This window comes from Aptenodytes patagonicus, chromosome 1 (assembly GCF_965638725.1).
Source record: "Aptenodytes patagonicus chromosome 1, bAptPat1.pri.cur, whole genome shotgun sequence".
Lineage (NCBI taxonomy): Eukaryota > Metazoa > Chordata > Aves > Sphenisciformes > Spheniscidae > Aptenodytes > Aptenodytes patagonicus.
Window position 1 is genome coordinate 85,609,943 of NC_134949.1, and position 26,592 is coordinate 85,636,534.

Sequence of the window (26,592 nt, forward strand, 5' to 3'; positions counted from 1 at the left end):
TTCAGGTTTACTCTTTCTCTCCCAAACCAGGAAAACTGCATTTAAGAGCACCTGGGAAAAATAACTTCTTCACCTCTGCTCTGTGTGTGCATGTACATGTGCATGTACATGTACACATGCAAAACTCTGCCCCTCCAGTAGCGGACTTGCACAGGAGGAGGTAGAGCATGCACCAAGGCAGAGTTGGTACCTCGGGGAGGTGACCATCACACAAGCTGGAGCTGAAGGCAAGGGAGGGCTGGGGTATGTTCAACAGTTCCTTTGGCCAACAGCTGCATTTAGAGACCTTTGTCAAGAGCAATTGGCAAGGCTGAACTACCGAAGTGGGGTGAGGAGCTAGAGTGTCAATGCACTGCATTACTATCTGGAGACTGCTCCAAAGAAGAGCTGATGGCATAGGAGCTTGCGGGAACGCCACAGGAGATACAGCTGTCACAGCATGTTCAGTTGCATCTTGTACTCCAAAGCTGCCCGAGTCCTACTTCAGGAAGTATTAGGAGAAACCATGGGAAGCATGAGGAGAGAGCAATAGAGGAGCTAGAAGGTTTGTACATTGGCAAGGGCAGAAGTGATATCTTCATGGGCTAAGCCTGTAGTTCATCAACAACTGGCACAATGGTGGCAAGGTCAGGGGTCATGCTTACTTTAATTCCTCTTCTCAGGGGTGTACCAGATATGTGACACACACACCCCCTCCCCAACCCCGGCCCTCACAGTGCAGGCACAACTGCTGGACTGTTGTGACCCCTCAGTCCATCCACTCAGCTGCAGGACCACATGGGCTCAACTTTAATGTGGGCTGTGTCCCAGCTGGGGCACTTCCTTCCATTCAGTGCCCAACCTGAAATATTGGGCAAAGGCAGGAGTCATGGTGTGGCAGTTCCTCTCCTTTCCTTTATCACAAATTTGGGAGCTCCTCCACCCCTTTCTGAGGAACCATGTGTGATTGTGGGGACAGAAAGCAAGACAAACAAGAAGGGCACGATCCAGTCCCTCCACGGCTATCATCAGGCTGTGGAAGGTGCCTTGTCTTGGCTAGTAGTGGGGGTGGCTCTCTAGGCAGGTCCCTAGGCAGCATGGGATGTGGGATGGTGTCAGGATGCAGCATGTACCATGTCAAGATTCTGTCTTAACCTTCTCCAGATCTGTCCTGGCTTCAGTCTACTACTAACAAGCCATCCCCCTTCTCGCAGCTGGGTATGTCACCCCACAAGACAAAATACTACATTTTCCCTGCTTCAGCTTGCTCCTTTGGCTCCCTGAATCCCCCTTTCCTACCCTGCAGTGAATATAGTGGGAGGTGGAAGGAATGGAGCTGTGTCCGGGTCTGAGGGCCCTTGTTAGCACAGGTTGCTATAGCTCTGCATTCTCACTCCATGTGATGCTCAGCCCTTCCTTCCTCACTCTCATTTTGAGAGACGCTGTCCTTGTCTCCGCCTTCCACCAGAGCCTTCCAGCTGCCTCCCTGGCTGCAAAAGAGCCCCCATCCTAGCTCCACACACCTAGCCACAGGCAAGCGCCAGTTCCTCTTTCTATCTGGATATATGCTCCCCACTGATTACCATCCTCCTTCCCATCTTTGATTGCTTACATTCCCTCTCTCCCACCCAAGACCCATCATTTCCTGATGCCACTGTTTGTGTCACACAGGGACTTGCTGCCTACCTCAACTACAGGCAGCACTGTAGTCAGCCAAGGCTCGCTCCTCTGCAAAAGGAAATGAGGAATTCAATTACACACGCATGCACACAGAGAAGAGTGCACGTCTTTTCCCAGCCAGAGAACTAGGAACCCAGCTCCCAGCCCCAGAGTAGGAGGGAATCTGCAACCCACCTGGCTGGTAGTAATCATAGACTTTGATGCTGGCTGGTTTCAGGTTCTTCATCTGAATTACTTGTTCCAGTTGCAGAATGAAAGTCTGAGATTCATCGTTCAGCTTGTGGAGGTGGAAAGAAATTAGCAAGGAAGGGGAGAAAGCAGTCATTGCATCTTCATCTTCCCTAGCTTGAATGATTTCCTGCACTAAATATCTCTAATCCATTAGAGATTCTGGATTTTAGAAATGGAGTATGTGTGAGGAATAGCAAATGCTAACCCAATGACAATGAATTTGGGCAAGCTTCCTCTGCCCACAGTTCTACCAGTGCTCTTTCCCCATGCCTAGCCCAGCCTTGAGCTTCTCACACAGCTCCTTGTCCTCTGGCCTCTTGCTCTCGCTGTGCCAAACCAAATGCTTTTGTTTCCACTTACCTTCTCCAGATAAATGTAGACCACATCAGCTTTCACTTCTATTTTCTTAACAATGGTTCTGCGCTCCAGCTGGGATAGGAAACAATAACACAAGGAAATTTGTGAGCACTTTCCTTAGGGCTTCCTGACCTGAGGGACCCACTGTTGTATTGAAGGGATGGTGTGGAGCTGGACTCTGTGTGGAACTGTGTCTTTCTCACGCATAAAGGTTTTAGTGGTTGTATCTTTGGTGGTCCCTCCTGGACATCTCTTGTGAGCATCTCGGGGATGAACTATGCTGTTCCTGCTCAGTTAGAGGAATCTCCCACTCTGGGGACAAAAGGCCGTGTGGGTAGTACATAGGACTGATGCGTTAGGTCAGCAAACAGGTGCAGGCAGCAGTAAAGGTTCTTGTTATCTCATCTCACTGACCGCTAGACTGCTCTTAAAGATCTGCCTGGGGGCTGTGCAAATAATCCATCTTTCAGTTTTGTGGCTTAATTGGAAAAAAATAATCTTTTTGGCTAGAACTAGAGTCTCTCTAAGAAACCTTGTCTTAGAATTTCTGGCAAACAAATCCTGGTGTTTAGCACACCCAGCAGCATATTTTGTTTCTGGCCCAAGGCAGAATAGTGTCAGTGGGAGAAGCTGAATCACCTCTGATCTGCTGTAGCCAACCCCTGTGAGCCCTGTATGGAAATGAGAGGTTTTGGTTCAATTACAACAGCAAAAGGACCCTGCTAATTTACTTACCTCATGGCCTGAAATGAACAGTTCCCAACAGGAGCAAGCAGGTGGGACCCATTCACCACAGCCGCTTTTTTTTTTATTCCAAAGTCCTTACCAACATCCTGGATCCGGGAGCCAGGATGAATCCAGACAGCAGGGAGACCTCCACAATCACCATGTTGGATGTGACTCTGCTCCCGATGTAGCTGAAGAAGAAGTAACAGTCGGAGGGTCTGACTCTGTGAGAATAGTGCCCTCCCAGTCCCCCTTCCCTCCACCACCATACCCTGTGTGCAGGACCCTGAGCCAGGCAGCCCATCCGGGACTGGGGACACAGCAGCCACTGCTCCCTCTCGCAGGAGGTAGCCAGTACCTTCCTTGCCCACCCCTTCCACCTACCAAATTCACTCTCTGTTCTGTCCACCCCAAGTGCCGGGTCCCCGGCAGCCCCAAGGCTTTCCCGGCTGCTGTCCCCAAGCACAGTGGGTCTTGCTGGAGGAGGAAACAACCCTTGGGGTCACCTGGCAAGGATGCGGACGGTGAGGACACGCGCATTGGCCTGGCTACAGTTGGTCATCTCTGTGTTGACACGCAGAGTGAAGGTTATAGCAGCGCGCGGGGGAGGCTCGTGGTACCTCAGCACTGTCTGCAGGGTGAGGGCCAGGAGGGGAAAAGACAGGCCAGGCATGATCTCATGCAGGGAGAAGAGGCAGAGTCCTCCACCTCTCCTCTCTCCCATGCTTGTCCCACCACCTCACCTGAGCAAAGACGCAGCTGCTGCCGTAGACCTGCACCAGGAACTGCCCTGGGACCTCTGTCAGTGCTGCCTGCTGCACCAGCAGCCGCTTCTGGCGGTTGACTTGGAAAGCCTTCCCAAAGCCCCTCTGGGACTTCACCCTCACAAGCGCTTGGCCTGATGTGCTGAACGTCCTTGCTGCGTATTTTGCTAAGGCTTGCAAGGCAACAACTGTGTCCTAGAGGGTGAGAGGCAGTCAACCCTCTGAAAGCATCAACTCTAGTGAAGCCGACTTGGAGCAGGAAGACCTCAGGAGGACTCACCCTGCCAAGCTCGGGTGCAAAAGTATATCAATCGACAGGGAGCTACTTGTTACCTGGGTGGAGGCAAAGCCCCCGTAGGCATTCTGCTGCCGGGTCAGCCACGCCACAATACCAGCTGCAGTTGTCATGTCACCTGCATGCACCCGTGGCTTAGAGAGGTACGCCAGGAGCACGTAGGCTGTCAACTCTATGTCCACTGACTGAGTACCAGGCCAGAAGTCTGTGGAAGCTGGAGAGCTTGGCTTGGGGCTCCAGTGGATTCGTCCTCCTGCAGAAGGAAAAGGAGCATGCAGGCTACCTGGAGAGGACATAATTGGTGGTTCACAAGAAACAAAACCCAGAGTGCTTTCAGGGCTCCTTCAGCTCATTCCCTGTACTCAGGCCAGGATGGCTTTCTTCAGTTTATTCTCCAGGGCTTCATCTGGTCTTAGCTCACAGATTCCTACCTCCTCCCTCTTGAAATCCTCCAGACTGAGGAAACTCTTTCTGATAAGTCACCCTCACAGCTTGTGACATAACTTACTGTATTTTTAGTCACACAGTGCAGTTACTGCACAAATACAAGGAATATGTACAAATACTTATGTCACTTTTAAACGCTCTAGCTGGGCATACGTTACTCCAGATCCCAGCAGGTGAACGAGAAGCATTACCCTAACCAGCAGTCAGTACCTGATTTGATGGCCTGTTCCTCCAGTTTGTACAGCAGCTCCTGGGTTGTCTCATAGTCCCCAGCCAGGGCAAAGGCATAGGCCAGCACAGCTTCTGTGTAGATGTTGGTGATGTTGTGAACTGCCTGCTGCAGGCAGCGGAGGGTAGTCTGCATCAGCTTGCCCTGCGTTGGGAGAAGAGACACAGGGGCAAAACAGGGGGCAGGGGAGCTCATTCCAGGGAGCCGGACTATGTCTTCCTGATGTAGCTCCAGAGAAACCCATTAAATTACACACTCTCTTGAGAAAACAGACAGTGCAGCCCCAGTGTACACTGGGAGCCATAGCCACCAAACACCATTGCACCATGCCAGATTTACAGCACTGTGTCTTTTGAGGAATGACTTCACAGTTTGGCCAAACATTGGCTCCAACCCAGCAGCTCCCTACCTGTTCCTGGCCTGGAGAATGCCAGCATTACGAGCTGACGTATCCCCATAGCGGTGCCCAGGCGTGGGAGCATACAGGAGAGCAGGAGGGAGTGGGAGCATGCTCACCTTCAGCGGCTGACCCAGCTCCAGCAGCGCTGCAGCGACATACGCCCCCAGGGAGATTTCATCATCCATGCTGCCCTGTGAAGGGAATGCACCTTTCACTCTCTAAGTGGTGTTTGGAGGGTGCAGGCAGTGACTCCCTAGAAGGAAAAGCGTTCCTTTCGCATTCCCCACCTCATACCCTGCTCTCTTTATGGCTGGTTGCATGGGCTTGCAGGAGTGATTTTGCAGGATCCTTTGGGATCCCACAATCTTTTGCTGTTACAACAGCTGTCCAGCCATTCCCCAGCTGTGCTGCCTGGCTTGGCCCTCATTTACCTTTAGGGAGGAGTGAAAGAGGCTCCCTTTGGTGGCAAAGCAACCACTGGGGAGCTGGTTTTGCTCTAGCCAGCGTAAGGCATCCTGGATGTTCTTGTCGTCTACATAGATGTATTTTCTGGCTTGGCCGAAACTCTTGACTACAAAAGCTGTCAGCCTAGGAAAAGGATGGGTTGTGAGAGAAAGAAACGCAAAAAAGGCAAAGAGAAAGTCAAAGGCCTCCTGGTGCTTGTCCCTGAAGTTAACACTGACATAGTGGGGTGCCAAAAAAGAGTCATTTTCATACAGAAAGGCAAGCTAAAAGTGGAAATGGTCCACAGGACCCAAGTGGCTCCTCTCCCTCAGCCTGGCTCTACAAACGTACTACTCATGTACTGCTGCTTTACCCAGTTGTTTCACAGATGAAAAACCTCTTACCCCTTCTACTTTTACCTGCTGCACTTCATCTCCCCCAAATACCTAGAAACAATCTTGAATTCCCCATTTTCCTCCCTTCCTTTCTCCATTTCTCCCAGCCCAGACACCACAGGGTCAAGCTGGGCCAATGCAGCTCTTTCAAACTCTCCGAAGCAACACCTTCCCTGGGGAGACGATTCTTTATTGCTCTTCCCTGTTATACCTCCAGTCAGTATGTACCCCTCTTGGCTGCTGGGACACCACCAGCAGTACCTGGTGTTGTCTGTGGGGTGACAGCAGAGCCATAGGGACAAAAAGGGACCTCCCACCCCCCAGGATCACATCTTTGTTGTTCCACTTTCCCAGAAACTCTGCTGCCCTGCCTCACTGATTTTTCAAGTGGCTCAAGGCCCTCAATCTGTCTCCCTGCCAGAGAGCTTCTGGGGTCTCCATTCAAAAGAAGGAACACACATCCTATCAACTTTCTCAGGCACATTAAAAAATCAAGGAAAAATCAAGAGTGAGAGATATTTGCAGTGCTTACCAAGTGTTCCCTTCCCCATCCTGCTGCCCAAAGACACTGTAGGACCCATCTCTGTGCCTATAAAGAAGCTGCATCTGGTACCCTGGGGAGATGGGAACAGTGATTCATACAGCACAGTAACACAGAGGAGCCAACATTGACAGAGTGCAAGGGCAAGAGCTACTGGCAGAGGAGCAAGGAGGCATCTGTTGTACTTGCCATTGCGCAGGAATCCTGTTGCCCTCTCCTTGATCTCAGGGGTCAGCTGCCTCGTCTTCTCCAGGTACTGCAGCACATAGACAATGGGGGCAAACAGCACCATGTTCTGTTCCCCACAGCCGTGGGGCATCTGCACCAGACGATCTAGGTTCTGCAGTGCTGTCCCCATGAGGTCACCTACGCAAGGGTGTAAGAAACAAAGCAAGTGTAAGTATGATTTGAGGTGCTTCTCAGCCAGGCAGTGGATAATAATGCTTTATCTCAGCACAGGAGGAAAACACTAGAGAGAAGAGGAAAGAGGAGTAAACAACAGAGTGCAGGATGGAGAGTGGTGACTGTTTTGCCTCTTCCCAGCCTGGCATCGTGATGCAGGGTGACCACACTATGGAGTCTCTGAGGAACTTTCCTTTATCAGCTTTTTGCAGTCTGAAGGGCTCCAACCATAACAAGTACTATTCGTAAAAGGCTATGAGCAGAGCTGCAGTTGCTCAGTGTGTGTCACACAGACAGACAAATATAAAAGCACTTAGGGAGAGGTTGAGATGTTTCTGGTCTTTAGCCAGGTCTGTTCCACCTGGCCATATGTCAAGCATCAAAATGTCAGTAAGCCAGCAGGGGTGCTAGTCAGATGGTGTGAAGATGTCCATATGTCCTCCAGCCAGCCAGAAAAGCCTTGTATTCGGTTTCCTCCTTTGGGGCTCTGTTGCATAATATCCATGGCTACTTATGCCAGGGCTAGCTTCATACCAATTCTGGCATGGGGGCAAACGAGCCCAGTGTAAAGAAATGTATTGAATGGTAGGTATGCCTGGTCCCAGTAGCCTCTCCAAAGTGTTCTTTTACAACTTAGTAATGCTGAGAAGGATTTCTTCTCTCCAGGAGCTTCTGCTGTAGCAGCGAAACTTAACAGGGAGACAAGATGGTTATGAGCTTTGCTGATTGTATCTACACAGAACTAGCCAAGGTCCCAAAGTCCCAGTAAAAATAATGGCCTAGAGTCTCTGGTCCAAAGTCCTAGCTAGAAAAACAAGGATTACTCCCCTCTGCAGATTACTTTTCCCATGAAAGCCTAAGTGCTAATCCGAAAATCTGAAAGCCTGGTGTTGGCAAACCTTGCAGGGAATAGAAACACAGCATCCTCTCTTTTGAGCAGTTTCATGTCAAATGGATCCCCTGACACCATCACCAAGTTAAGCTTTGCTCATCTGTAACAGCAGTCAGCGAGCCCACAATAGATATCACTTACCTGAGATGGAAATGGAAGCCCTGGCAGATCCCTTTACTACATTGCCAGGGAGGCGAAGGGACACAGGTTCTTCAGCCATGTTTCCTGATAACGACAGGGTAAAGGTGTAGCGTGAAAAATCAAGCCAAATGCATCTAACCAGAGGGACAAGACTGGCACAGATCAATGGGACACTGCCTACATCCCGCTCACACAGACGGCTCCCTACAGTCTGTCCCAGTCATCACACCAAGCTCCATTGCCTGGAAACTTTTCAGAGTAGAAAAGGCATGAGAGCTGCTGGCCAGGCTGAGGGCTCACCAAGCTTCACAACTCAATTCACTATGCTTCACAAGAATCACAGTTGGCCATCACTCGGCAGGGGGACATCCTGGAGAGACTTGCAATGCTGCAGGGACAGGGTGGGAGGGTTGGAGCAGCTCTCACTGGTGACTATCAAGCCCCAGGAATGCCCGGAGGCTGCAGTGTGGGAAGGAGACTACAGAGCGGGATTTTGCCACCTATACTCAGTGGCAAATTCAGTAGGACAGCCCATGTGGAAGTAATATTTCTTGTTCTTTCCTGTCTAATAGGAAGTGAAATTTCCTATGTGAAAAGTCATTTGAAAACATTCTTTGATCAGACCTCCCACAGTTTAGTCCTACTCTCAGGTCTCATTATTTCAGGCTGCAGGACCCATTCAGGCTGGCCACATACCTCCTCTCGGGCACAGAAGGGAGCTGTAAGACTTCTCCACTAACACACCTTCTGGCTGCCAGGGCAGGAACATGAACATGGGACAGGAGAAACAAGATTACACACAAAATTCCCAAACAGCAGCAAAATTTCAGAGCAATTTCAGGTCTGAATTCAGTGGTTAGTCCCCAGGCTGTCAGGGACTCCATCCTCCTCACCTTTGGCAGGTCTGCACTGAAGCTGCCTGCTTCACTGCTCAAGAGAGCAGGAGCAAGCCTGAGGGACGGGGCTCTCTAGTCAGTGAACATATACAAAAGCTCATGTACAATGGGTGACTGAGCAGGGAAAGGTACAGGGAGAAACACAGACATGGTGTATGACTGCAGCTCAAGAAAGAGCACCACAAGAAGGGAATAGGCTTGGCTAGCTCCAGGGGGCAACAAAGCAAACTGAGCCACAGCCTTGGTATGCTAATGCTGGCCAAAAAATGAGGAGAGAAAACCATTTAGCCCAGCTCAGCCTCCCTTCCCCCAGGGGCAGGGATACTCAGAGAGAGAAGTGAGCCTGCTCTCATACTGACCCGGACCAGCAAGTGTTTGACCAGCGTATGCCTCCGCCTTATGGTAGCTGGCAAGGGCTTCCTGCCCCCACACCGTGGCGTGGTGTCCAGTACCTCTATCCTCACTGTGATATTCAGAGTCCCTAGCAAATAAATGGAACAGAGCCTGTTTCTTATACCTGTGGCCAAATGGAGTCAACTTGCTTTAATTCATAGTGATCTGAGGTGCTTCGGGTGGCTGGTCTTCATAGCCTCAGCAGTTTGGCTGATAAAGGTGAGCCAGCCAGTACTGATGGCTTGTTCAGACACCCTAAGCATGAGGGAACTAGCTAACACCTCACCAACAGTGACTTCATTGCCCTACATATGACTGTAACAACAGAAGGTCCAGCGGCCCCTTGGACCCCAGTGTCCCCTTCCCATTGCATATGAAGCACAGCACCAGCAATACAAGGTTCCCCCACCCACATCCATGCAGCCCCTTCCTCCCCAGCTGGTCCCACAGCCCTCTCTTCAAGAGTTCTCCATGCCATCTGTTCAGTTCCTGCCCTCTCTGATGAGCCTGTCTAAGAGAGAAAGAAAGCAGACACGATGGATCGTGTGCTTGAACCAGTAATTACAAACTTCGGGATCCAGAGGAGGCAAGGCTCTGCCAGCTTCTCTAGACCTCCCACTCCCTCTCACTTCAGTTTTAGGGTTCCCCATCACCGCTCCCATTTTTGCTGCCGTACCCAGCTGGACTGCTGTCACATTCCACGTGAAGGTCTTGGACTCCTCTGCACACAGACATTCCTTGTCCCTGCAGGTCCGGCATGGCTCCACCTGGAAGTCTGACGATTTAGCCAGGGCCACATGGATCTGAGGGAATGACAGATGCAGGCGAGTGACTGGGCAACTCAGGAGAGATGGTTTGGCACAACGTACTTTAAAACTGGAGGGCATGGTAGGTCTGTCCCACACCGTGTTACCTGTGGCACAGGCACACACCTGCATGCATTGCTGCAGGTAGTTGAAGACAGTAGCTTTCAGCATGAAGGTCTCTCCTCGAATGACAGAATGTGGCAGTGTCACATCCACAAAGAAGGGCTGGACTGTTCTGAGGCTTGTGGTCGGGGCAAGGCCAAATCCCCTCCCAGCCAAGCAGAATGTCTTGACTTTCCACTCTGCGGCAGCAGCAGGCGCTGTGACCAGGACACTCCGGCTGCCGTTGGAGCTGAGAAGAAGAGCGCACTCGCATGAAGAAATTCATCCCACTCCACTGCAATGGGGAGGGCTCATGGCCCTGGGTGTGGCAGGCTATGCAGGTCCTCATGTTCAGATCAACCTCTGCTATATTACCAATGACGTCTGCTCCAGTGGCTCACAGCAAGGCAGCTCTCAGCAATTTGTTCCCTAAATCCATAAACCCTACTTAAATGCCATCAGTAATGGCTTTATACCCTTCTCCTGAGCAAGACACTGCCCGAGCATTCCAGCTCTGTACACTCAGTCAACAGCATGATGTCAGTCAACAGCGTGATGTTCTGGAAAGCAGCAGCACCATATCCTCCTGAGTGCTGATTCATCAGTCTTAATCTAAGCACTGTGGCAACAAGGGCTACAAATTTAGATGGTGCACCCACCAAATTGAGAAGTCAGTAGAGTGTACCCCAATGTGTGAAGAGAGGATACTTGGTGGTTTGGTCTCGAAGTGTATTGCTCTTCTCTAAACCTGTGTAGACTTCAGTTCTGCACCTCAAAGTCTACTAGTCCTTCAGTTTGACACACTACAAATGCAGGGAAGAGCCACAAAATTCACATGCAGACCTCTCTTTACACCTATGGCTGGACTTTTGCACAAGTGCAAGTCAGCCAAGACTCAATAACAAAGGGGTCATCCTTCTGTCCATTTGTAAAGTCTGGCATCACTTACCCAATAGAGAACAGATTCCAGATCCAAGTTTCAGGGAAATAGTGGTGAAGTCTTCCATGGGTTGTAAATTGGGGTTGTTCCTTAGTGATTCTTTGGTCTTCTGTAGAAGGCCCCCCTGAAAGAAAGAATAAGGAGTCCCACCAGAGTGGGAGAGGTGAACCCTGCCAATGATAGACAGCCTAGCACTGGGGCAAGAGGCAAAGCAAGCAGTAAGAGGGATGTGGGAAGCGTCTGGCAGAGGAAAACACAAGGGAATGGGCTGATTTGGTAGAAAAGGGAAAACAGGAAGGGAAAAGAGGGTGGTGGCAGGAGAACCAGCTTGCAGTGAGCTGGTTGCAAGTTTTCCAAGACTTGGTTAGACAAAGCCCCTTGCTGACCTGACCCAGAGTTGGTGCTAAAGAGACTGGGGACCTTCAGAGAGACGTTTTAACCAACACTTCTGTAATTCTGTGAATAACAATACTGTTTGTATGTATGTATGTACATACATACAAACTATGTAACAATACAAGTTTCTGCTTGTCTGCAGAAAACTCACAGACCTCTGCAAGCAATGGTTTAAATATCAGCAGGTGTGTGAGCCAGCTTAGTATGATTATCTAGTGCAAACTGAGACACAGAGGAAGGAAGTGACTGTCCGTGCAGCCGCAGGTGGGGACAGAAGCCAGGTCTCAGCACAGCCTGTGGGGTAGTCACTGAGAAACAGGTCATGGTCTACACCAGGAAAGGGCATGCCATCCTTTAATGTCAGGGAACATCCAGGTAGTGACGTCCTTGAGAGCCGTTTTTATAGGGACTGGGTCATTCCTGCTGAGGCTGGTGGACCAGACAGCTAGGCTGTGGCAACAGCATCCGTTACTCCTCAGAGAGCCAATATTCACCACCAGCAAACCCCAGAGATCAGAGGGCTCTTCCATCTGGGTGACCTCATGTCCCAGGTAGGCTGAAAGTGCATCTCACCCATGGTCGGCTTCCTATCTGCCCGATGAAAGCACTGAGACAGCTTCTTGATTACAAGGTTTGAGAAGATTTTCAGCCCCATGTTCTGTTAGGAAAAGAAGGAGGACAGGGGAGGCAGAAAAGCATCTGTGAGTGGGGAAAAGCAGCCACTGCTCTTCAAAATGACTCTGAAAACTACTGGGGCTAGGACAGCCCGGTGCCCAGGCGGCCCAGAGCAGCACTGGCCCAAGCAGACAGTGCTGAGGGAGGCATGGCATAGCCTCCCTGATCCCTTCTTTCTCAGGAGATCACTAAACCACCACCTGTCTTCTGGGGGATGCTGGGATGTCTTGCTCCTCTCAACACATTTCCAGCAACAAGGGCACAGAGGAGAGGTGTCAGTGTCCTGCCCCGTCCCCTCATGCACACTGGAGGGAATAGCTGGATGAAATCTGCCCTCTGAAGTCATACAGAGGTGTGACGGGGAGCACACCCCCCATTCAGCCCCTGGGGCTGTGACATGGGCCTGTTCACAAACAGAAGAGATGTCCCTATGCTGTGAAAGAGCCTCCTAGGATGTCTCTCTATTGCTAAATAAAAGAGGACAGGGTTTGATCTCCAGGTCCAAGGCCAAATGGCACTGCCTGTCTTGTGTCCATGCTGCTTGAGGCTAGTCCTTTCTAGAGAAGATCTGCCTTAAAGACACCAAAAGATCTGCCTGAGAACAGCCCAAAACAGTGCCAGAGAGCAGGCTAACAACTGCCATGTCAACAATCTGTGGTCTAATGCCAGGGATCACTCCCTGTCTCTCTTTTCTCTAATACTGTAGACAAACAGTACACAGCCCAGGACCTCATTCCCAAGCCCAAAAAGCTGGGTTTTGCTGGTCCAGGATCTCATCATCTTGCTTTCTGCTTCTGTGGAGAGGAATACAGGTGTTCATACTCATAACGGGATTGTGCATCTCCTGAGGCAGCACAGCTAGGTCAGGACAGACAGCAAAGTCTGTCTGGAGAAGGCAAGGCCTTCTCAGACTGCTTGGGGAGAAAGACATCTCAGATGCTCATAATTTCAACAGCTCTGGTAAAATTCACGAGGTGATTACCCGGAAGAGGTTAAAGATGTCAGGCTGAAAGGAATGCTGTGGCTTCCCTCGTAGCAGAGATGACATGGACTGGGGCTGAACACAGTGATCTGAATGCTCTTCTACTTGGGCAGGGTATCCATGTCGGTAGGCAGCAGGGAACAAACCATAGACCTAGGGAAACTCACAGGCAGGGAAGAATCGGGCAAGGAGCAAATACCTCCGGATGCTTTGCTCCACCCTCCCCTAGCATACATATCTGTTCCTGCCCATCTCTCTAGGCAGACCCCGCTTTCTCCTCCACACAAAGACCTCCTCATCCGTTAGCCTCCAGTTCCCCTTGCCACAGCCCCTGCCTGCCTCCCTCAGCTCATCCATCACTCGTGTTTTTTTGCCTGGTTGCACAGACACTCACCATTTGGCTTGTCAGCTCGCTCTCTGGTCTCACAAAGAACATGTTTTCATCCACTGCCTGTACTGCACACAGGGAGCCAGGGGCTGCCTGCAGTCGGAGCTGCACTGTTGACCCTGAGTGGGCTTCTTTAGCTGGGAATCCTACCTTGACCTTGAGCAACACACCAGGAAAGGAAATACGAAAAAGAGAGAAAGAGGGGTGAGGAGGCTGACAGGCGGCACAGACAGAAAGAGGGAGACCAGCTGGAGTCTTCCCTGCTCAGCCACTGCTATGAACAGAAGTCACTGCTGAAGCTTTCCTGGTCCCTGGGCACTGTGCTGCAGACATCCCCTTCCTCTCTTCTCCCCAGTTCTCTCTTTGAAGGATCTGAGGGTCTCCTTCCCTCAGGCCTGCTGACTCCTGCTTGTTGGCTCTCCCCCAGCCACAAGAGTGAGTCTCACCTGGTTTTCAAAGCACAAGGCAACATCAAAATGGATGCTGTCAGCTGTTACCCCTCCACCGGGGAAGATGGCATACACCACTAAGGAAGGTGATGGGGTGAAGTCAGCAGTGAAGGTCAATGGGATGGAGAAGGAGCCCTTCAACACTGAGGAAGGAAAGGCAAAGTGTTATCATCACAACCCCACCGAGATCTCCTTCTGCCCTCCTTCTTTTTTCTGCTTTATATAATCCCACAATGTCAAACCAATTCCTGCTGCTGCTCTGTCTGCCCTCTCCCTCCATTCTCTGATCCCATGTACTCCATCTTCCCACAGGTCCTCCCAGTCTCTCTTCCCATCATTGTTTTCCTTGTTCTGTCTTTTCAGCCTCTTCCAGCTGACACAATTGTTTCCTCAGCCTCCCTCTGTCCTGTTCGCTGACTGCCCAGGACCTATATATACAGGGAATTTGGGAGAAACTCTGGCAACTCTCACTGTCCAACCTAGAAGCCCACTGGGCGCAACTGTTTCCTGTTGTCCAGCTGCCACAGACTTACTGTTCAGCTTCCCAACCTGGACACTCCTCTGGCCCCTGACAACAATTCCAGCCTTCCCAGTGACCTGTGGGAGGAGGGACACGGGATGAGCAGACTGCTGTTTGCCACTGGAGCACAGTCACACTCACCCATGTGCATCTTGCTCTCCTAAGCAACCTCAGAAATAAACTGTGGGTCCAATCCAACCCCAGGGTCCAGCAGATTTGCAGACAACACAGTGTGGGAGGAGAAGCTTTAACATGTGAGATTCTGGTCTGGTCTGCCCAGTTAGGACAATGGATGGGTAGTGGGTTCACTGGAGATAAGTGAGATAAGTGAGCTAAGGTATTTGCCCTCTAGTAGGCAGGTCTCCAGACGGGACCAAAAGCCATTTCCACTGAGCAGCTGTTTGATAACCAGAGTGAAAAAGTGAGCCCCCATCCAGTTTTAAAGGGGAAGAGTTTGACAGCAGACTCTGCACAAGACACTTCCCGCTGCAGCCTTGGCAGAGGCTAAGGAGGCGTTGGGCTGCAAAGGTAGAAGCCTCCTCCCATCCATGGAGGTGACTGGGGCCCTGATACCAGGATCACACTGTGGCCAGGCTGAGCTCTACTGCGTGTAGTGTTCACCCAGTTCTCCAAGAACAAGTTTTTCCTGTCGTCCCTCCAGGGATGATCTAAATTACACCCTCAGCATTTCAGTGGGGTCTGGTCCCATCAGTGCAGCCTTTCCCCCAGGTTCTCTACTACCCTTACTCACATAATATGCAAAACCTATACGGCTGGTGTCTTCTCCCAGGTCGTCCCGACTGAGCGTGAAGGTCACCTGGACATTCTGCTTCAGCCCACAAGGCAGTGTTTCTGTGAGTGGGTGTATGTCCAGGAAACTCTTGGTTGTGACATGGAAGGGCTGCAGGTGATGGTAAGCGTTTGTGTAACTGAAGTCAGTTTTTCGAAGTGTGTGCGTGAGATCCTCCAATGTGAACCTTCCCTGAGAGGGGACCAGAGACACACAGAAATCAAGAGTTTCATGCTTCAGTGCTTTGTTAGGATGTCATCAGCTTGGCTTGGGAAAGGCTGTTGCTTGGTGCTTTCCTGCTGGCTCTGCACAGGCAGAGCTGTGTGGGGAGCCCAGGCCTGAGCTGGCAGGGGGGCTGCAAGGCAGGAGTGGAGAGCACTGGCAGAGCTCAAGGATTCTCACTTTCCTGTATGCAGAGGTGGTATTTACCTCCAAAGAGACTGATGAGCTGTTCCAGGCAGTTGTGTCCAGGTTGAAGGATGCTATTCCACTGCCATCTGTGATGTATGTTTTGATAAACCGACGCCTCATGAACTTTATCACAAGATAAACTTTTCTGTTTTTCATACCATTTCCATAGTGATCCTGAAGCTTAATCTGGTGACAACAGGGTGAGGCAGAAAAGCCAAAGTCAGGTATTTCTTCCAGTGACATACCCCAAACCCTCCTCCCTCTGACAAACATAGAACGTCCTGTGTAGGTGGCCTTAACTTCAGTCTGGCCCCAAGAAGACAGGAGACCTATAAAACTCCCTCATCTCTAAAGCTCAGCTGAGAGTGATTAAAACCTGTCTGCTCCAAAAGGTGTGTGTGGCTAGAGCATGAGGAGCTCATCTCCTAGCCAACAGCTGAGACATCCTTGCATCCCAGCATCCCTGCTGAGACATCACTCATCTCTCTCAGCAGAAGCTGGAGGTATAAACACATCAGGGAATCTGAAATGCAGAAACTGGAGCCGCACTGTCAAGTAATGTGACACACTGCAAGGTAAAGTACTCTGAGGAACGGAAAATGCTTTGGGTCAGCAAAATGTACTGGACACTAAATGCCTTGGCAAATGATGGGGAGGGAAGAAGCAAGGGAAAAAATCACCTTCCCCTTGTAGGGTACTCCAGGGATGTAGTATGCGTTTGGTGTCTCAAACACTGCCCTTGCAGCTGTCCTGGAGACGAGGATTTGGCTGGAGGTGTTGATCTGCACCCCTGTTGGAACACAGAGTGCAAGGTAAGCAAGATCAGTATCAGAGGTGACTACCGCACCCTAGTTTAATCTCACATTTTTATTCCCAGCCCCTCTAAACAGAGTGTCTCAAACTTCCTTCCTGACACCAGCACCCTTCAAGGTTTGGCAGCTCCTTCTTTAGTTAAGATGTCTCCAAGCCCCTTTGTGGCCTCACAGGCCACGCTCCCAGCTACACCTCATCTGTCTGCTGCTGGCAGAGTAGCTCTCCATGGGCACAGCGATTTCTTCAGGCAGGACCGCTCTCTGTGTCCTGTGATGGTCCCAGCACCAGGTGGAGGAGAGGGGGACGTGTGCCCAGTCTGATCCTCACACCCCCAGAGTGGTCCCTCTCACCCTTGCACCTTCTCTGCTGAGCCCCTGGGTACCTGTGCCCATCTCCAGGAGAGAGGCTTCTGCATAGAGCTTGCCGTCTTCCTCGCTGGGAGCCAGGTTGAAGACTGACGTGCTTACAGAAGGGGTGAAGCACCCCTTGCTCATTGTCTGCAATAGGAAGTGGTAGATATTATTTGGGGAGAAGGGAAGGAGTCAGAAGTACAAGGTATTAAGTCATTCTATCATAACTGTTGACTGCAACAAGTAATACTGCAGACATATATAGATAGATGTGGCTCACATTTTAAATTCTGTATTTTCCATTTTATATGCATGAATATGTGTAATTCATATTGTAGAAATATAAAACAAAACATGCATCACACTTTTATCAAAGTTACAATGTTGGCAACTTTCCAGCTTTAGTAGAAAACTGAAGACTGCACTAACTGGATCACAGAGCAAATATATGAGTATTTTAATAGGTCTAGCTAGAAGAACTGCAGACTCAAATGAAAATTCAAAGTAACGAATCATTTCCAGAGCTGGAAGATTACAACTACCATAACAAGTCATAATGACAAATCATAAAGCATGAAAAGTTTTCAACTATATATGTACAAGGGAAGAGCCCAACTATGAAATACTTTGTTAGGAATGGAAAGATGTAATAAGGAAAATATAAAAATATGCAAAGTATAAATATCTAAAAAGAGAAAATAAAGTATAAAAGCCACTGTGTTATTTGGCTATGGAATTAACCATGTCTCCACCATACATTAGTGTCCTTGTGCAGCTCCAGGATAGTTTCACCTTAACATGGTAATTTTGCACCTGAGAAAGTTCTACTAATTGTTGTTTCTTACACTGCATCAATTTCTGGCAAGTTATGCTTCATTCCAGAAAAGAACAGAACTCTCAGTCTTTCTGTGAAATTCCTCTTTTCTAGTCCCTATCATTAATAAGCAAAGTTACAAAGAAGAACTTCTGGGGGTAAAGGCTTCTCAGTTGGTCTGGGCAACAATAATTGCATTAACTGAATAAAAATAATTATTTATTAGTCTACATATACATTACAGAGGTTGGCAAACCTTCCCTACATAACAGTTCATTCTGTTCACTCAGCCCTTGACACTTAGTCCTGTGTGGTGCTCCTTCACTACCCACGCATCTTCCAGGATTTTACTCACCGGACCACTGTATTCCCTACAGATGTCCTTGCTGGCATTCTGAGGACGCCTCCTTGCCTTCTGGCACAAAGTCACCCGCATGGTCCCTTGCACTGCTTTCCCATAGCTGTACCTGCAGGGAGAACACCAGAGGAGCTGCCGAGCAGAGGCACTGTGTGTTTTGCTGAGCACGTTGCTCCACACAGGTGGCCTTCCTGATGAAGGTCTTAATGCAGCTGGTAAGCAGGCAGGCATAGATGAAAATATAACACACTGTGTACTGGGGGAGTGCAATAGCACAGTCCTGCATCCAACAGAGGCGGAAACAAAGCGCAGACAGGAAAGGACCCACACTCTCCAAAACTCTCCCACTTCTGGGTGCTTGCTGTCTTGGAATTGCATGCAGACACAGAGAGCTGACCTGAGCTGATGTGTCCACGCAGCACGGAGCAGCACCCAGTGGAGATATTAGCTCAGGTGTGAAAGCAGCAGAAACCTGTGTCCCTGCAGACAGCAACAGCAAGTGCATGGTATGGCAGTAATAGAGCTAGAGAGTGACCTCAGACCTGCCTCGCTATGGGCTTATCTCATGATCTGGACTCTTGTTTCCACCATCAGACCTGCTCTGCTGTTTTTTGCAAGGTACAGCAGAAGTGTGCCCTTGTCAGTGCAGACATTTCCCCTGCCTGCCTTGCTGCCCTTCCCTGCGTTGACTCCTCTCCGGCTGTCCTTTTGGAGCAATGCTCCTGACAGTATCAGTTAACAGGAAGACATCTATGACCATCCTGGGGATGCAGAGTGCTGTACTGTTTTCTACTAGAGCTTCATATGGTCTGATTTTAAATGTCCCAATCAATGAGAAATTATGTCGGACCAGCAGCAAAGAGACACCACAAGTCTCCGGACAACCCAGCCTCAAATACAAATGAGCTCACCCCCTTTATATGTCTACAAAGTGCTTTCCAGATCATTCTCCTTCCTCCTTTGTCCTTATACCATCTGAGGTCATGCCTTCCTTCACACCCTCATCTGTTCTGTTTTTGCTAATGACTACATAACTAGAGAAACCCACCTGCTGCTTCTAAGAAGGTAATAAGTTCAGCAGCATGTAAGTGAGAAGGAACAGCATAATCTTCTAAAGAAACGCCAGTTCCCGCTCCTTTACCTCAGCAGATCAGTCCCATATCAGATAGTCATTTTTCCCCACATAAGGTCTTTCAAGGCTGGACACACACAGCTTCCAGAGCAAGGTGCCACTTGCCTAGGACAAGTCTCCCTCTAGCTGGATGGTCTCTCCCAAGTGTGGGTTGTGTACCTCTTCCCCAAGGAAGAACACATCAGTTTGACTCTTCCACTATTTGGGATTCTTTGAAAGGAACACTGTGTTTGGCCCTTCTTGAGCCACTTCTCTTTGATGGATTCAAGAGATAGGAGACATACGGAAGGAGAGACACAGTTTTGATGAGCTCTTTTCTTTCCCCTGAACATCCTCCTTACCTGCCGCACACACGCAGTGGGAAAATTTTATCTGAAGGATAAATCTGAGCTGGTCCCTCAAAGAAAACATCAAACTTTTGCAACACTGGAACAAAAACCACAGAGTTACTCCATCAAAGGCAACAGAATACCTAGACATGGGATCACAAAAGGGAAGAGTGTGTTCATGTAAGGCTGGAGTCCCATGAAGGAACATGTTCATGAGGTAAAAGCAAGGACTAATTAAAAACAGGGAAACCAAAGAAAGAATCCCCTTCTTTTCCCCCCAACATATGAACAGTCTCGCAGAGGTCTTTAGTGTATTCTCACTCTGTGCCAGCCTAGTTGTTAGCAGATACCTTCTCCAGGAATCTCCAGCACAATCTCCCTTGTGTTCATTTCTGATATTGCCTACTCTATACTCTATAGATTTGTGTTTAATCCTAGCTCTCAGACAGTAAGTCTTAGTTTACAAACCTTGGCTATATATTGTTACACAGACAGAAGCAAGCAACTTTTTCCATTCCATTCTTTGTTCTCCATACTCCATCTTACCGGGTTCCTCCACCTTAAAGGTACTGGACACTTTTGGGTTCACCACGTTGATGGTGTAAGTCCCCAGAGAGAGTTCGGCAGCTAACTGGAAAGAGAGATCTGCAATGCCCTGTTTTGGTCTCACATCCAGCCACTGGCCAATGCGGTTTTGGTTTGGGTCCTGCAGTCCGAGGGAATTAAAGAAGAGGCAGTCGTCAGCAACACCCACTATTCTCTGCCCAGAGCCCACTGGATTCAAAGGTGTTTCAGAGATTTCAGGGGCTTTCACAGGTTCCTGCTGTTTTTTTCCCAGATGGTGCTGAAGTGACCTGAGTGCTGGAGCACCAACAGAGGTGAACCCAACCCACCCAGGGTTACTCTACTCTGTACTGCCATTGAAAAAGAAGGTACGAAAGGTCCGGACATTTAGACTCTCCAGTCTTACATAAAGATGAACTGTAAGAGTTAGCTAAAGCCTGGCTGGCATTCCTGAATGTAGAAATTGATGGAAGCTGAACCATTTGGGTCGTCAATGCTTGTTAACAAGAAGCATGTGGACAGAGTATGCATGTGCATGTGCATACACAGACCCTAAGAAAAGTAACTTGACTCGGTAAGACAGCGGCCTAGGTATTATCCATACTGAAGTACCTTTCCTCATAACACCCGAGGAGTCTGAAACACCCACCTGGACTTCCACCACAGAGTACTGCAAAGCAAACAGACAGCAATGTCAGAAACCGGCATGACATAGCAACCTACATATAAACTTATCTTACCCACCTAGCCCGTGTGCTGTGACAACACCGCCAGTCCCGAACATTACAATACAAGGAGCCTGATCCTACCGAAACCAGGAGAATGGCTTTGAAATAGTAAGGAAAATATGTTACATAAAAATCTGTGCTATTCTTTGGATTTGCTTTTTGAGCCCTGAATTTTTAAGATGCACTTTGATAGATACTCTACGACTGTGAAAGCTAGAATTTACTATAAAAAAAAGGAGAAAAGTAGAGACACTCACAAACACCATCATCCCAAGTTCACAAATATTAAAAGGCATCAGTTTTGCAACATAAATCCCAAGAATTAGCAAAACTGCATCACCTATAGGAAAAATACACCACATGTTCTCCTGTAAAATCCCGGGCCTAGAAGGTAAGGCTTGGAGATATGAATTACTGCTGACTGCAGCTGACAGTAACAGGGAGGGACAAAGAAGGACATACTTCAGCCCTTCTAGGCCTATTAATTCTCTGTTTGTTCTTATATCACTGCAGCTATCAGCCAGGAGGCAGTAGTGGTGAAGGACATGTGATTTGGGAGCACGAGGCATAAGGAGGCAGGAGCAGGCGCTTGGGAGAGTAACTGGTCTGTAAACAGGAGGCCACATGTAATTCACATTATTCATCATTCTAAGCTTTCACACAAGTTATCATAGGCAGCTCTGTTTTCATTGAAACAAAAAAAAATGTGCAGGTTAACTATTTTCATAACTTAAATCTAATGTCAATGCTAAAACTAAGCAAGCTGGTGAACGGCACCTGTGTTATCTCCAACCCATCTAATTTACAAACTACATATTATAGCTTTAATGCTGCAGTGCACTCAAGCCTCACAATAGCTTTGGTTAAACACACCTCTTTTGAATTTTCATCACAGCATTATTAACAGTTATAAAGCTAATTTACTTATACTCACACAGAGACATCAAACATTTATGGTCAAATATCTTCATGAACCAATCGTAGGCATGGAAGCAAATGTATTGTTTACTCTATTATCTAACTAATATAAGCAATATGACTTCTCTGTTGGGAGGAGGAAGGAGTACGTGATCCTAGGCCCTCACCAATAGCCCAAAAAAGAGGAAATGAAGTCAGCAACAAAGCAGCCGGAAGGATCTCTCCCTTTATTTCAGTCTAGAGGGATTTGATCCAACTCTCTGCTCACGTGTGCCCTTCAGTATTTATCTGTCACGGCATGAATTCCTGTTGGCTCTCCTTAAATTGCCTGAGGACAGAAGAGCGTGAAATAGTTATAGCTGCTGGCTGCAGGTATAATTGCTTACCGTAGAAAGATGCTAGTCTTGCAGTTTCCTGGCTAGCACATATGCAAGTCTTTGGCAACTTCTCACTCCCTTGACATGGGGAGAATGAGCTGCTGCCAGCAGCGTCAGTATAATTTGGTTATACTGTTTTCTCTCTTTTCTTTTTTTATGATCACTTCATGCATACCCTTTCCCATATCAATTCATTTTTCTTAAAATTTTGCAGATGCATCACAGCTTGCTTCAGACCCTCCTGCCACCCTTAGGTGCAACACACTCCACAAAGCGCTGAGCTTTCCAGAGCTGCGGGAAGGGGAGTTTCGGGTCTGGCTGAGCTTGTACACAACTCATCTGGTAATTGTGCCCATGGCCAGCAGCCCGTGGATGTCCCCAGAAGTCCTGCCTGTTTTTTTGGCCGGGGGGGCAGGCGCACGCAGCTCACAGGCTGCCCTGTGCTAACTCAGCTAGCAGGGAGCACTGGCACACTCCCCAAATACCATCAGCAGCGCCGACCCTCCCACCAGTCAGCAGCCGTCCCGTGAGAGTGACAGCACAGCCGTCGGCAAACGGGCACTGCTGTTCCAATTTAGTTTAGCAGAGGATTGGCATTGGCCGCCCTGGGTGCTGCAGATATTGGGACTGTCTCAGCCTCCACGGTGTGGGGCTGGCAGAGGAGGCAGAACTGACAGAGGGAGCCCAGAGACTTCCTCGCATCCGCTTAGACGGGCTTTACCTTTCTGTTAACGGGAGCAAAATCTTCAGTCAACGTCACGATCCGGAATTTCACTGAAGGGAGAAAATGGAGAAGAGCACATTCATAGAATCATAGAATCATTAAGGTTGGAAAAGACCTCTAAGATCATCGAGTCCAACCGTCAACCCAACACCACCATGCCCACTAAACCATGTCCCTAAGTGCCTCATCTACACGTCTTTTAAATACCTCCAGGGATGGGGACTCCACCACTTCCCTGGGCAGCCTGTTCCAATGTTTCACCACTCTTTCAGTAAAGAAATTTTTCCTCACGTCCAATCTAAACCTCCCCTGGCGCAACTTGAGGCCATTTCCTCTCGTCCTATCGCTTGTTACTTGGGAGAAGAGACCGACACCCACCTCGCTACAACCTCCTTTCAGGTAGTTGTAGAGAGCAATGAGGTCTCCCCTCAGCCTCCTCTTCTCCAGGCTAAAGAGGATGTTTATACAGAGGATGTTTATATAGAGGATGTTAACATTATAGAGACAGAGTGCGTTCAGGAACGGACTTGCCCTGCACTTGCCTCACCCCGAAATCACAGCCCCCCCCACAGCCCTAGCAGCAGCCCCACGCCTGCCCTGCAGCCCCTTTACTCCTTGCTCAGCCCTGCTCACCGCCTCTTCCCCCAAATGCATGGCAGCAGCACAGCAGCCAGCCTCACAATTCAGGGTCTTTCCCACGGGCTACACCCAGAGTTACCCTTACGTTTCCTCGTCTGCAGTGTGAGCAGACCAGTCCTACCTGGCCTTGGCCAAGAAGACCACATTCAGGTCTGCTCCCTCTTCCGAGCCAGCTCTGCTCCTAGGGCATGTGAGACCAACCCTTCCAGTCCCCTCCCGCCCCTAAAATGTGCACGGATACATCACTCCAGAAGGCAACAGAGAGCTTCCCCCTCCGTCCCCATGGAGGCTGCATGGCATAAAGCACTCAGCACACCACTCATGGGAAATTGGGAACAAAGTCCAAGCAGGTCAAGGCAGGGGAACTGTCGGGGTGCTCCATGCAGTGCTCACCTGTCTGTCCTGGGTTATAGATGGGTTTATCCATCTGGATGAAGGTGCCTGTGCCAGCCCTGCGGATCAGGACTTGCTTCTCTTCATTTGCAGTGAAGTAGTGGCCATTGGAGATGCGCAGGTGGACAGTGCCCACCTCCTGGCTGCCTGCAGGTTGGGGGACCTAGGACACAAAAGAGGAGCCACCAGGTTAGCGGGCAGTAGGAGAGGACAAGATGGCATCAGAGCAGTGCTCTTCTCCCCGCTCCTGCTGCACAGCCTCTTCTCCGTCTTACTCTGAAGGCCAGCACAGGGTCTCCCCTCAGTGGCTGAGGGCTGTTTCTATGGAAGCACAGGGGACAACGCCTTTGCACTTGGAACAGATCTTGGACAAGAGGAAAAGGGAGCCTGTTCTGGCACAGAAATTGTGTCTGCCCCTTCACAGGGCCATTGTTAGAGCCTGCATGGAGCAAGATGGAGAAGACTTAACCCAAGGGAAGAAAAGGTCTATGTTGATGAGAAATCTGTTTCCTTGAGTGTGCAGGTCACAGAGGCTGAAATCCAAGTGCAAACCAAGAAAATAAGGTTCATGAATTTGGCAGACCAGAAAGACTTGTGCTGAGCTTGTGTGCACACCCTCCCATGTCTTTCCTAGTCCTCCAGCACATTTTCCAGCCCTTAAAGAGAAGCTTGGAGGAAAGCAGACATGATGGGAGGCTGTCTGAGATGAAAGGTCTGGCTCTTCCTGCATCACAATTCACAAATGACACCCTGTGACAGTGCTTCCTTCTCAGAGGAGAAAATGAGCTGCACAGCTGCCATTTGGGTGCTTCTAAGCTCCTCCATCATCCTCAGTCCTTTGGTGCCTGGCCAGGCAGCCTTCCCTTGGTGTGCCACCAGCATGGACTGTGAGATACCCAGCAGGAACAGTGTCATGCAGACAGACAAAGGCAGGGAGCAAAGACACCAGGTTCCCACTAAACACTCTCCCTGACTTTGCATTCACTCCTTTCCATGCCCTCTCTCCTCTCGTCATCGTTATTCTCTATTTCTCTGGTGAGAGGAGTCATGAGCCAAAAGAACACACTGGGAGCTGCCAGCTAGAGGTCCCTGCCAAGAATGATCCTGACCTGAAATTTGGAGCACTCAAAGATCCAGTTGTTCCGGACAACCTTGCGGTAGAGGCTGAGGTTGCCAGATGGATGCACAAGAGTTAAGGCCACACGAATAGGCTTCTCCACCCCACGGAGGTCCAAGCACACCCTCTGGGAAGAGGGGTAGGGCAGTGCAGCTGGAACGATGATCAGGTACCTCCTGCAGTGGCAAAACAAGACATCGCATCCTGGGAGTAGTCTTACCCATTCTTGGCACTAATACTCCATGGTCTGAGGAAGCAGGAGGGTTTACCACCTCTCTGGGGGCAGGAGGTGTTGTTCTGCTGGAGTGAGAGGGACAGATTAACAATGAGAGTGTGAACGTCTCACAGTGGTGATGGAATTTATATAGTTAATTTCAGATAAATACAAGAGAAATGCTTTCAGGTGACCTCAGGTCACACTGGTGTGTACATGGTTTTGGAGGATGCTACAGTAGTGCAGAGAAACATATACAGTAGAGGCCATCTCTGCTTCTGCAAGGGGAACGATTCTTAGGTGTTCCCAGTACACATGGAAAACGCAACCGTCCAGCCTCTCGACAGAAAAGGATTCGCCCTTCTTGCTTTGAGACGGCTCCTCAACTACCTTGGCAGCAGACTGGTTCCTGCTTAATCATCCCCAGCCCTGCAGCCCTTTTCATTTGCCCTTCACTTTATCCTACACCTTTCCCTTCAGCCTGCCTCAGACTGCAGTCCCTCACTCTTCTTGTTCCCACTGCCAGTCCTCACCTAGTTCTTGTATTGCAGCGATATCCGTGAGAGAGGTTCCCACCTTCAGGAGGATCCTGTGCTCATAACAAGGCTTGTGGCACGCTGCGTACCACCCCATGTCTATCCCTTCCAGGAGATGACTTGCAGGGTCCCACACTCTCTCCCTGCTATCCTGGCCCCTCCCTCAGCATCAGAACTATCAATCACCAAATTTTTAAATGGCACTTACGGTTGTGCCACTATGCCCAGGGTGTAGAGCAGGTAGCTCAGGAGGAAGGGAGTCCACATTTTCACCGAAGACCCCCAGAGAGGTGGATTCCTCTGGAGGGCCGGTCAGGAGAGAAGGTAGGGTGCAGCTTCTTTCCTTCCAAGGTCTCCAGGCCACCTGCTGTTGTTGCTGTTTCTCCCAGGAAGCAGACAAGAAGCCCCAAAGTTTCCTTCCTTCTGCCTCATTCCTGTGTTTATAGTGCTGCAGGCACAGGGTTGTACCATTCAGAATGTTCCCCAGCCAATCCAAGTCTTTTTGGACTCCAGCCTCTCTGCTCTCCTACTCCCCCTATGGATGGACCAGCAACATTCAGACAAATTTGCTTTTTATTTTGCTAAGCAACAGCCTGTTTCCTGTTCACTGTGCTGACCCTGCTCCCTGTGCCAGTTGCAGCCCCGGTTCCATTGTTTTGCCTCCAGCTGGATTGTCCCACCACCCCTTGGCATGTGCACTCAGCTGGAGCTCACAGTGAGCTCTTGTGGTCATACTGTCCTCAAGCTTTTGGAGTCTGTTGCTCCCAAGGCAGGTCTCAGTCTTGAGCTGGAGACCAGGCTTTGTACAAAATAAGTACATATGCATAGTGCTCTGCTCCTTCGCAGAGTGCTGCCTTACCCAGGAGGAGAGCATAGAGAGCAGGCAGAGCTGGAGTCCTCACCTTACCTCTGCCC

The 26,592-nt window shown here is 49.6% G+C and overlaps 1 protein-coding gene across 1 annotated transcript; it reads right to left on the reverse strand.

Moving 5' to 3' along the window:
• Window positions 1-1,666: 1,666 nt before the first annotated feature.
• On the reverse strand, window positions 1,667-25,944 carry LOC143163903 (alpha-2-macroglobulin-like protein 1). Its single transcript, XM_076345840.1, has 35 exons — window positions 25,886-25,944; window positions 24,920-25,103; window positions 23,811-23,973; window positions 22,776-22,828; window positions 20,681-20,701; window positions 20,014-20,173; window positions 19,480-19,564; window positions 18,004-18,115; window positions 16,867-16,981; window positions 16,352-16,461; window positions 15,690-15,857; window positions 15,222-15,452; window positions 14,484-14,547; window positions 13,948-14,093; window positions 13,508-13,657; window positions 13,114-13,266; window positions 12,030-12,114; window positions 11,070-11,184; window positions 10,145-10,370; window positions 9,889-10,015; window positions 9,179-9,300; window positions 8,620-8,674; window positions 7,924-8,007; window positions 6,678-6,854; window positions 6,480-6,561; window positions 5,540-5,696; window positions 5,225-5,299; window positions 4,690-4,852; window positions 4,071-4,285; window positions 3,717-3,932; window positions 3,480-3,604; window positions 3,074-3,164; window positions 2,251-2,319; window positions 1,834-1,936; window positions 1,667-1,707 (listed from the first exon to the last, which is right to left on the reverse strand). The coding sequence occupies exons 1-35, from the start codon at window positions 25,942-25,944 to the stop codon at window positions 1,667-1,669; spliced, it is 4,302 nt and encodes a 1,433-aa protein (XP_076201955.1).
• Window positions 25,945-26,592: the final 648 nt, after the last annotated feature.